General features: G+C 42.0%; 1 protein-coding gene across 2 annotated transcripts; it reads right to left on the bottom strand.

Moving 5' to 3' along the window:
• Positions 1-5,312: 5,312 nt before the first annotated feature.
• egr3 (early growth response 3) lies at positions 5,313-11,545 on the bottom strand. 2 transcript variants are annotated; one of them, XR_004410192.1, is made up of 3 exons: positions 11,128-11,545; positions 8,312-9,999; positions 5,313-5,325 (listed from the first exon to the last, which is right to left on the bottom strand). XR_004410192.1 is itself a non-coding variant. In XM_033013832.1 (2 exons), the coding sequence occupies exons 1-2, from the start codon at positions 11,288-11,290 to the stop codon at positions 9,002-9,004; spliced, it is 1,161 nt and encodes a 386-aa protein (XP_032869723.1). In that variant the 5' UTR covers positions 11,291-11,545; the 3' UTR covers positions 7,322-9,001. The 2 variants fall into 2 exon arrangements, 1 of the variants encoding a protein (XP_032869723.1); XM_033013832.1 differs by lacking the exon at positions 5,313-5,325 and having other exon boundaries at positions 7,322-9,999.
• Positions 11,546-12,312: the final 767 nt, after the last annotated feature.

Here is a 12,312-nt window from a genome sequence, read left to right as displayed (position 1 = left end):
TCCAGTATAATAGACCAGGAAGCTAACATATCCAGCATTCTATAAGCTACGAACCAGGCAAACATCCAGATGTTGCTTCCTCAGGCTGGATCTTGAATAAGGAGTCAGCCATTTAGGATTGGGGTGAGATTTCTTCACTCAGTTGAGAAAATTCCAAATCCTCTGCCAGGATTGTTTCATTTATCATCACAAAGCTTTTTGTTGCATGCTATCCAGTCAGAGGGAAGATTATACGTGATTGCAATCGAGTCATCCACAGGATAAAGAGAATAATGTTTAGTACACGATAAAGTCCAGTAAAGTAATTTAGGACATCCTGTTTGTTAAATGAGGATCTCAACCTGAAACATCACCTATCCATGTCCACCTGAGATGCTGCCAGACCCGCTGAGTTAATCCAGCACTTTGTGTCATTTTTTAATAAATCCGTAGCTGCAGTTCTTTGTTTTGGCTCTTTTCAACTCATTTTCCTTATCCAGTAATGGTTAAGAATGATATTGTATTAAACTCATGTACTGTTTTCCTACATTATAGATCATTGTTATGAATTGAAGTAATGTGCAGTGGCAATGCATAGTGTATGTATATGCAATACAGCTGCAGAACTTTGTTGTGGCATCATATTGTTTGCATTGGAGCTTCTGTTCTAAAGTACTGCCATTGTAAATTGCTGGAGTGCCGTGTGGTGTAATGAATTAGAATGACACGTCGCAATGCACTGGAGTGACAAGTTGTTGTTGTATGCTGCACCAACAATGTAAGCACCCCAGGGTGCTAACAAAACTGCTAAACATGGTGCCACAATTCACAACTCAAGGCTCTCTGTCAAAGCTGGAAATTGAGATTAGGTACTTTCCTGCAGGGCGCAAGAAAAACTTCAACCCACACTTATCTCTGTTTGACAATTACGTATTTAACAATTCAGTGTCTGAATTCCCTTGGGCTGCAGTTAGTGTCTCTTGAGTGTTACCAGGGGGTCTGCTGTAGTCCAACAAGTCCTACTCATTCATCGAGAAATGCTAACTTTTCAAGAGGATCATACCCACCTAATTTCATATTACTGCCAGTTACAATATTCCTCGAGAATATCCCAGAGCATTCTATGCTGTGTCAAAGAATATCGTCTCTCCATCTTACCTTTTATGTTGTCCTTTGTTTGCTGATGTTTCATCATCTCTCTCTTCCTTTCTTTTTCTCTCTCTTTCTCTCTCTCCCCTTTCTCTCCAACTCTCTCTCTTCTTTTTGCTCTCTCCTTTCTCTCCCACTCCCACTCTTCTCTCCTCTCTCTCTCTTGCATTGATTTAGAGTATTTTATATAAACATTCCAGCGTACTCAGAGAACACAGAACAGGATATCAGAATAGTATAACCCAAAATGTTCTCAGAGCATGTTAAAGCAGGAGGAAGAGACAGAAGGTTTAGTGAGGAATCTCAGCATGCAGCAATAGTGTTTATTTTAATCACAATGATAAAATAACGTATTGGAAGGGTATTGAAGCCTTTAGTGAAGCAATGGAAATTTAAAACAAAAAGTTAAAATGATTTAATGATTACTGTCCAATAATATCCTGAGGAGGTAAACAGAGACTCCCCCTCTACAGTGAATTCCCAGAGTATTTTAAAACCAGTGAAGGAGAAACCTCTTTGATTAAATGGATTGAAAGTTAATAAATCCTCTGAGACAAATTAAAAGTAGATTCCAGGGTGCAGAAGAAAGTCTTTAAGAAGGAACTGCAGATGCTGGAAAATTGAAGGGAGACAAAAGTACTGGAGAAACTCAGCGGGTGCAGCAGCATCTATGGAGCGAAGGAAATAGGCAACGTTTAGGGCCGAAACGTTGCTTATTTCCTTCACTCCATAGATGCTGCTGCACCTGCTGAGTTTCTGCAGTACTTTTGTCTACCTGCAGAAGAAAGTCTCTGGACACTGGTGGTAAAGCACAGTGCAGGGACTTCACAGCAATGATAGCAATCAATGAAACATTACAAGCAACCAGTAACACACTGCACCAGTGACATATGTGCACAGTTTAAAGAGCTTTGAGACATACAGAGATCAGAATAAATGCTGCAAGTCTTGCTTTTTATAAACATCAGATGAGCATTTAAAAGAAAAGGAAATGTTAATACGCTCAATTAAAGGTTCCACAATACGATGACCTGAAAACGGTAACTAAACACGGAATTGCCACCATTGAATCCTTTGGGTAAGTTACTATTGACACAAACAATTTGCCCAATTATGTAGCCTAGTTCAACTGAGTAAAAGTCTTTCAAGGATTCACGTGAAAAATGAAAACCAACAAATCACACAAACTCGGGGGAAATTTTTTTTAAATGAAGAAACAGTTAACTGCAGGAAAACTGAGAGAGATGTGGTATTAGTGTGGGGAGGGACTGCAAATTATGTTTTGCAGAACTTTTTAAATTATGCAGAATAGCGACCATTTATCAGCTTGAAGGCTGTTGAGATGGGGACTAATGCAACGTTTAAGAAATGATTGGACAGGTACAGGGATGGGACAGGTTTAGAGGGATATGGGTCAAATGCAGGCAGGTGGGACTACTGTAGATGGGACCCGTTGGTCGGTGTGGACAAGTTGGGCCGAAGGGCCTGTTTCCATGCTGTATGACTCTATGACTATAACTGCTGTTTATATAACCAGTCATAACATGGTAAAATATATAAACCTGAAGTGTAATGAGAAGGAATTCCAGACCAAACCAGGGCATTACTCAAGTTACCAAAATTTGATTTATTTTTATGATGTAGTGAAGGTTCAGATCTGCACAGCCTTTGTTCAAGAACTGAATAAATACATTATCTGCAAGTGGAACCGAATAAGACATTTCAGGAAAGATCAGAGGGAAGTTGGGACCTGCATGATTTGCTTTGAAAGAGACAGTACAGAATAAATGGGCCAAAAGATCTCCTCCTTTGCTGTGCATTTCCATCATTCCCTAAAAGCTTGGTCAAATAGCGAGTTGTTGTGGAGGAAAGAGAAGCAGAACAGCTGAAAGATTTATGAAATGAACGTGAGGGGGCTCTGGGCTGACAAACTATTTAATAACTTGCAGAAAGATTTAGTTCCTGGGCAGGAAACTAGAAAATAAAATGAAATAAAATGCAGAGTATTATGTAAAAGAGAACAAAATGCGGATTTACAATAAAGGAGATGAAGCTGGAGAGATAAATGAAGAAACATCGTTACGAGTGAGGAGAGCATGGACAAATCAAATTACAAATAGCCAGTTTGCATGTTAATAGTATAATAAATAGTATTTTGTGATACAAACCCGGATCATACGTCCGGATCCGTGTACAGTTTTGATCATTTGGTTCCAAAAATACTTATGTTGGAGAGTGTAAGCCAAAGTACACCAGAATTGCCCCAAAGCCTAATGTGGATGTTCCATGAGGAAGAAACAGAGATATTTAACTCTGCAATCTAAAAAGAGACTCCTCCTTTAGACTTTAAATGACAATAGACTGGAGGACTTAAATAAAGTTGGTGGGAAATAAATTTAAGAAAGCTATTAGGGGAAAGTATCCCATGGATAGCATAATTTCAGTAATCTGCCAAACAAAATATAGAAATCAAAGCTATAAATATTATTCACATGGGTGTGGATTGTTTGTCCTTAATGCAAGACCCAACGTTAGGGTTGAAGCATCATTCTCTCACTAATGCCATTGACAGAAGAGTTGAGAATCAGATGATACAAATGTAGCATGCTTGGTGTAAGGACCAAAAATGATATGAGGTAACCTTTCCCATGTGTTGGTCATTCACCAAATCTCTGCCAAGTTCTTGATGTGTGTATTTTATTAGTTCATTAGTCTAGTTTATTGTCACGTGTGACGAGGTACAGTGAAAAGCTTTTTTATTGCGTGCTATCCAGTCAGCGGAATGATTACAATCAAGTTGTCTATAGTGTACAGATACAGGATAAAGGGAATAACGTTTAGTCCAGTAAATTCCAATTAAAGATAGTCCGAGAGTCTACAAGAGGTGGATAGTAGCTCAGGATTGCTCTCTAGTTACAGATAGGATGGTTCAGTTGCCTGATTACAACAGGGAAGAAACTATCCCTGAATCTGGAGGTATGTCTTTCGATTTCCTGCATGGAGTATTCTTGCCACCATGGCTTGCAATAATAAAACTCTGCTTTAATAAGACTAAATTTATGCTGTATCCACCACAATCTCAGCATATTCTTCATTATCTTTCTACCTGGCTTTCCTAAGGTAATTCAAATAACAACAAATTGTATATAACTTTTCCTATAAGTGCCAATTTATACAGGCTTGAGCTCCACAATATGTTATGAAATTCAGTAAATAATTAAAGGCTTTTATGTTCAGCGTATATTAAATTGTTCCACAGTATTATGAAACCAACTTTACATTGTTTGAATTTTTTCTAGTCCTCCTCTTGAAAAATAAAATTGAAACTCTCCTCTCGATATTGCAGCTTCATCAGACATTTTAGTTAATTTTATGAGGCAATAAATAAGTCTTTAAAGTGAATGGTTAAGCAAAGGCTCACTACAATCCCAAGAATCAATTTCATAGGAACTTCTTCTTCTTATCGAGTCCACATACAAGATTAGAAGTTGTTCAGCCACACGCTTCTCGGCATCTGCACACAATGGTGTCTATCTTGTGCTTCTTGTGCGTGGTGGTGGAAAGATTGGCGGAAACAGAGCCGCGACGTGAACTCTCTTTCCTTGATCCCAATTTTAAAGGATCATTGTCATTTGATAACAGGCGTAACAGAACGACAACAATTAGGGTTACAATTAAACCATCAATTTCTGAAAATGATCTTTGGAAAATGACTTTTAAACCATTTACTTGTATCATTGGTTTCTTTGGTTACTTATATGTGGGAACAATTATTGCAAATTTAGCTGAATTTTGGAGAAATACTTTGCTGGAAGTGTGAGCATAATATTTAGAAACTCCAAACTCTCTTCATATTTATTGACTTTGATGATACATAAATTATTTTAAGTTATTTTATGGGGAAGTTATTTTATGGGAAGATTTAAAGTATACTAGCTGCAGAAACGGTCAAACCATCACCATTCTTTCTCAACCAGGACAGCCACGGTGTTTTTCATTCTTTTTTCTCCTGATTTCCATTTTATTGCAGGCAATCACTGTCCTCTCCCTCACCCACCGATCCTCTCCTTGCAAATGAAAACATGTTCTGCTGGTGTGAATAGGCTTCAACCCGAAACAGAATTCTGTTTCTTTCTTCACCGATGCTGCCTGATTTACTGAGTGCATCCAGCATTCTTTTCATGAGATTTCCAGCGTCTACCACATTTTGCTTTTTATATTCTAATCCAGTCCAGATTCAGGGACAGTTTCTTCCCAGCTGTTATCAAGAACTGAACCATCCTATCAACAACTAGAGAGCAGTCCTGAGCTACTACCTATCTTATTGGAGACACTTGGACTATCTTTATTCGGACTAGTTTAGTTTAGAGATACAGCATGGAAACAGGCCCTTTGGCCCACCAAGTCTGCGTCGACCAGCGATCCTTGCACAATAACACCATCCTACGCAATAGGGACAATTTACAATTTTTACCAAAGCCAATTAACCTACTAACTTACCTGTACATCTTTGGAGTGTGGGAGGAAGTTAGAATACCCGGAGACAACCCACAAGGTCACAAGGAGAACGTACAGACAGCACCCATTGTCAGGATCGAACCTGGGTCTCCATCGGGGTAAGACAGGAACTCTACTGCTGTGTCATCATGCAGCCATGTGATTCTGGACTTTATCTTGTATTAAATGTTATCCCCTTTATCATGTATCTGTACACTGTGGATGCTTCAATTATAATCATGTATAGCGTTTCCCCTCAGTACACATGACAATGAACTAGACTACTTCATCCCACCTATCTGTGACATTTTCCTTTCCTGCACTCATCCAAATTTCTAATCATTGTATCCATTCTTCGTGCCTCAGCCTTTCCAGATGGGAGCCAGTTCACAACTCTCTGGGTGAGAAAGACACTCTTGATTTATTTAATTGAATTCACCACCATTTAATCTACTATCTTGAATTGATATCCTCTTGGTTGAATTCCCCACCAGAACTAGAACCCTCTCTCTTTCACCCTATTAAGCCTTTTCATAAATTTTTTGGGTCACCTTCTACCTACTCTGACAAAGATTTGGATTGTTCATGATTTTCATAAAGTTGAATGTTTAATATTGAAATGGCAAGCGAGGGATGATATTGAATCAAACAGTGAAAATCTGAAATATAATGGCATGTTGGAAATATGAAAAATATCAATTGACCTGAAATGTAAACTCTATTTCTCTCTTTACAGATGTTGCCTGATCTGCTGAGCATTTTCTGATTTTATTGGGGACTCATAAGGAGACACAAGGAACTGCTGATGCTGGAATCTTGGGCAAAACACAACATGCTGAAGGAACTCAACAGGTCAGGCAGCATTTGTGGAGTGAAAAAGGTGTGGAACGTTTTGGTTTGGGCTTCTTCGGACTGGGCTGAGAGAAGGTTTAACACCCCATCCCATTCCCACACTGACCTTTCTGTCCTGGGCCTGCTCCATTGTCAGAGTGATGCAAATTGGAGGAACAGCACCTCAAATTTTGCTTGGGCAGCTAACAACCCAGCGGTATGAATATTGATTTCACTAATTTCAAATAACCCTCACATTCCCTCTCTCTCTCTCTGTCCTTCCTCCACCCTAATCATCCTGCTAGTTTTACTGTTCAGTTCAGTTCAATTTCAGTTTAGTTAATTGTCACGTGTACCAAAGTACAGATAGCCCTCCATTCAGGGCGGTCTTAACAGCATTATAGGCCCCTGGGCAAAGCAGTGCACTGGGGCCACTACACGTCCAGTTTCTTTATACGGAATCAAATATGCCGTCATGCACTTGTGATGTTCTTCTGCGTTTTCTTGTTCTGCAATAACATTCTACAATACATAGATTAGCATGGGGCCCCTATGCTCGTGGGGCCCCGGACAACTGCCCAGCGTGCCCATGCGTTAAGATGGCCCTGCCTTCATTGCCAGCTCTGATTTGCTCTGTACCTTTTCATACCTCTAGTCCCCCTCACCCCTAACTCTCGGTCTAAAGCAGCATCTAGACCCTTCCTTTTCTCTATTCCTTTTCTCCACAGATGCTGACTGACCCTCTGAGTTACTCTTTGTGTCCACCTTTGAGATGATGCACAACCAGATATAGGCCAACAGAAGGCGTTTCTGAATTTGATGTCCTAATAAAGTGAATGAAGCCATGAATAAAACACAAAGGAACTTTGCTCGGCAAACACAATATATTTACAGTATGTCTCAACATTTGCGCACAGTGCAAATGGTACAACAATGCATCAGCTATCTTCCAAATGCTTATACTTTAAACTAAATTACAGTATTTGCATTACAATAGACAATAAGCCAATGAGAACATTGGTGGGTAATCACTATCTCTTCACAAATTCAAGCTTGTACCTTATTATAAGATACAATAAAATCTTAAAAATAAAGCCACAAAATATAATACATCTCTGTTCAAAATACTGTACTTTATGCAAAAAATTTCCAGGAAAAAACATTTCTCACAGGTTTCTCCTTAACTGTTAATATCAAACCACTTTGATCCCATGTCTGACAATTTTTTCCCCCCACATGCAGACATTTAAACCGTAAAGAGCAAAAGGAAACCATCTGCTTTGAAAGAGAAGCCTAAAACTTTTTTTATGCGTATGGTTCCCAAGAAAAATGCCATCGTGCAGTAAGTAACATGCTTTCATATTAATGACTGGGCGCCAAAATGCTCCCTTGTTAATGTGTGGAATAATATGACAAAGAAAGGTAAGGGGGAAAAGTACCAACACAACAAAAGTTCTGATTGGACACGTGGTGAAGTGTTATAACGGATGGCTCCTGTTCTCTCGTCAAAATTCCTCCCCGGAGCCAACCCTCTCCTGCTGGTCATCTAACACCGAGATGTACACTCATACACAAAGTCAAAAATGACGGCGGCGTTTCAAAGGAGACTTCAGAACACACCACACGCGATCTGTCTGACCGCGGGTCTTTTACACAACAATGAAGAAAACGTAAGTGCATCTTGACCTATTCATAGAAATATTTATATGGTGTAATTAACTGTTAGGAGTCCACCGTGAACGTTGTCCGGCCACCAAATGCCAAAGGAGTCTTTGTTTCAAATGCATATTGAGTAAAGTGAGTGACCAGGGTCTAATCCCACTGTAAATGTAATGCTGAATTGTGTAGTCTGTACCAACAAAGCATTGATGGCGAAGACGTAGAAACTGCAGGTTCACAAAAAGACACGAAGTGCTGGAGTAACTCAGCGGGTCATGCAGCATCTCTGGGGAACATGGATAGGTGATGTTTCGGGTCGGGACCCTTACTGAAGGTGAGCATGATGGATTATCAAAAGTTTGCTCAATAAAAGTCAACTGTGTGTGTGTGTGTGTGTGGAATAGGGTCAGTGTAGTCCAATAGTAGTCATGTGCTTCAAATAACACATCGGAAGAGACCAGAGGATCTTCTCACCGCGTTAAAGATCTGACGTTAAACTTAATCTTCGACAATATTGTTACTGATGTGTTGCTCCACACCGGAGTGTTAAATATATCCCACCGTCCTGCTTTCAGAAGCTGCGCCGAAATTGCGCTAAAACGTTTGCGGGAGGGGGGTGCGACTGGAACGGTGTACTCGTCAAAATTTGCGCCGAGCAGATCCGCCAGAGTTCGGCGGAACGTCCAGGAGAGACGGACCAGGTCGCATCGGACAACCAACAGGCGGGGTTTGGGTGCCATTCACGTTGCGCCGCCAGGAAATTTGGCCCCCGGAGTAAAAGGTGCAAGAGCCCCAATGCGTTATCTTGGCGAAGCAATGGGCGCCGCTTGGAGCAGCTTGAGTACAATTCAACCTCTCGCGTTTTTGCGCATTGAGAGACGACAGTCTAAGCACAGCTTGTCACCGGGGCTCCCGCTGCCGCGGCCGGGATGGGCGCCGAGGGATTCTTGTCCATTTTTTTCTCCTTCTGCTTGAGATGAATCTTGGCGTGTCTCTTGCGCTCGTCGCTCCGGGCGAACTTGCGCCCGCAGAAGTCGCAGCTGAAGGGCTTCTCCCCAGTGTGGGTCCTGATGTGGGTGGTGAGGTGGTCGCTGCGGCTGAAACTCCTCATGCAGATGCGGCACTGGAAGGGTTTGTGGCCCGTGTGAATCCTCAGGTGCCTGGTCAGCTCGTCGGACCTGGAGAACCTGCGGTCGCAGCCCTCGGCCGGGCAAGCGTGGGGCCTTTCGTGGACTGGTGTCTTGCTGGGCCGGTTGGGGTACTTCCTTGGCCGAATGGGCTTGAGGGTCAATTGCTGCGGGTGGGAACTAAAGCTGGCTGGCATCTGCTTGGAATCCGTGTAGGCTTTGATGGTCGTTAGTGGAGTGAGAGGAGGGGGGATCCTGATGGGATCTACTGAAGCTGGGAAATGTTTGTGATCCGCTATGGACGCCAGGTCGTTCTGGTGGTGGAACATATTGTAATCCGGAATAACGGAGAATATGTTGGCGTCCTGGGGAGGTTTGGAGTGATACTCCTGGTTGGAGTAGAGATTGTTGCTGGGGTTTGGGGGTGTGTGGTAGACCTGCTCCTGGTACATCTCATTGCATTGTGGATAAGGCGTCGGTCCTTGGTAAAGCTGCTCCATCTCGCCTTGGTTCTGTACCATGGTGCAGGCGGTGGACGTCTGAGTGCTGGTGGAGGGGGAATGAGAGACCCCGAAGAGGCCCGCCAAGTTGATGATGTTTTCCGAACACCAGTTCGAGCCTCCAAGTGGCCCAGGCGGGGAGTCGAAGGCGAATTTGCCCAAGTATGTGAGAGTCTGGTTCCGGTTGGAGTTTTGGAAAGGGTGGGAATAGTTCATGTCCTGGGTCCCTTTCTCCATTGCAACGTCCAGAAGACCGTCTGAATGTGGGGGAAAGGAGAAGGTTTAACATTAGTTTCCCGAGTGACGACAAGAATATCTTGGATACATTTTCTGAAGCAGTGGACAATAACACCTGACCTTAAAGTTCAAACAAACTCCTTGCACTATTCAGCTGAACCATTATGATTTTTATTGTGTTAGCGTTTGGCGGTAGTAAACCGCAACGGAGCCGGCACCATAGACAAGATGCTACAATGCCAAAGCCACCGCGCGTACGCGACTCAATGCTACCCGCTCATCACTTCTAGTCGAAGTGATCACAGTGCAGAGACGTGTAACTAATGAAGCCCCATATTTTATTTAGCAGGTAACTCCTCTCGTACAGAATTAGCAGCAGAATAAATTGGCAGAAAAAACGCACGACATGTTATTGTACATGTTTTTGTACATTAAAGCCGCTGCCATCCAATGGTGTTCAATATCTCACAATGTAGGCTCTCTCGTAATATTGTTATAGTGAGATATATTATGTTTAAATATAACGCGTTTGGTCGACAGTTGTAAAGTCACATTATAGTGAGGGCTTTAATTAGTTCAGGGACTCCATTATACCAAGATACCAGAACTCATGTATTAACATAACATCACTGTATAATGTCACTGGAACTATTTTAAAGCAGCGTGATGTATAATGGGTAGATATTTATTAATCCCCTATTAATTACTTTATTCCAGAATACAAAATGTAATGTTGACTATAGGAATATTGTTACAAATGTTGAGCACGGGGTGTTACATTTACTACAGTGCATTTAACCAATTCTGCGCCATAGAGCCGTCCAATATATCGGATAATTTGAGGCCACACAACTATTATATCTGTGTCTATCCATGAATATAATGTGGAATTCCAGATTATGCCAAAATCCACCGTGGAGCGTAGTAATCATTGTGGCTCACACTGATTTCGCTTGAACTCAACATAGGTTTCTTGCAAATATATATGTGCTGCACAAGTTTAAGATATAATTACATATCTATAGATTAATATATTCACTATTACATGCACCCGGGGGGAGGGGGGAGCTTTTAATGCATCCGCGTGCGCGACAATGTCACTTTATTTACATTGCCTTCGGATAAATCAAAACTGTAAGACTTCTTACCTCCACCCATCTGATTGTAGGCGTTGTTTGATTCCGAGTTAAAAATGCTCATGGAGGTGGGCACGGCCGAAGAAATGTCATCCTCGGGGTAGATGTTATCCTGCAGGTGGTTTAACAATCCGCTCATCGTCACCGGGATCTTCTCCACTATCTTCCCTGTCATATCAGAGCGCAAACAGCGGGGGTATCCTCTTCCAATAAATAAATAAATAAGTCCCAGATCACCAGGAATGCATGTGTGTGTATAAATTCCTTCTTGAGATAATGAAATCCACCTGGCGCTTTGAAAGATCTCCAAGCAGTGTCAGCTGCAGTCAGTGAAATAACATTGGAAAAAATATATATACATATATATATATATTCTCTTCTCCTCCTGTCTCTGGTGTTTGCCTGTTGAAAGCTTGCAAAGCAATACTGTACTGCCGGTGAAATATGGTCCAGCAGTGTATATATAGCGAGAAAGGAAAGCACCGTGACGTAGATGCCCTTACATGGACATGCGAGGAGTTAGCAGCGGTGACGCTACGGGTGTGAGTTCGTTTCATGGAACATTGGGACTTGCTTGATTTGCAAGTCAACTCGACCCCGCCGACCACGGTGCAACAGTGAAACTGACCCCTGCACCGGCCACAAGCAGCCCTCTTGCACCGCGCACTTTGATCTGACACCTTTGCACTTTTATTTTTCAACTGCCTTTTATTTTATTTTTTGTTGCCATTTTTTCTGTGCACAGCCCAGCGGACTGGAACTCCATATAAGGCAAACCGGCCGACGTCACGGCACTCCCCGTCCAAATTTGGCTCACTTTCCGGCGAGCGTGTCGCCCTCTCCCTGGAGTGGAAAATACTGTCTGATCGGAACCCACATCCTTAAAAAGTACCGACGTAATGGTTACTTTTGAGCCGCTAGCTTGGGTGAAATTGTCAAGTAGGAAAATAATTAAAAATAAGCCTTCATTCATCCACTTCCTGATATGAAAGTGAGAATTTGTTTTTCACTTGTTATTTTCCGCACCCCTCCCCCCTGCCTTGCCTAGCACCAGAGCCATTTTGATTTCTTGTGGCGACATTTAGGATTAATGTACATATATATATATATATATATACACACACACACACACAGCCTCTGGAACTGTGGCATTATGACCCCGAGGGCGGGCACTCTGACAGTCGGTCTGATGGCTCA

The sequence above is a fragment of the Amblyraja radiata genome, chromosome 39 (assembly GCF_010909765.2).
Source record: "Amblyraja radiata isolate CabotCenter1 chromosome 39, sAmbRad1.1.pri, whole genome shotgun sequence".
Lineage (NCBI taxonomy): Eukaryota > Metazoa > Chordata > Chondrichthyes > Rajiformes > Rajidae > Amblyraja > Amblyraja radiata.
This window is presented reverse-complemented; position numbering and strand designations above follow the sequence as displayed.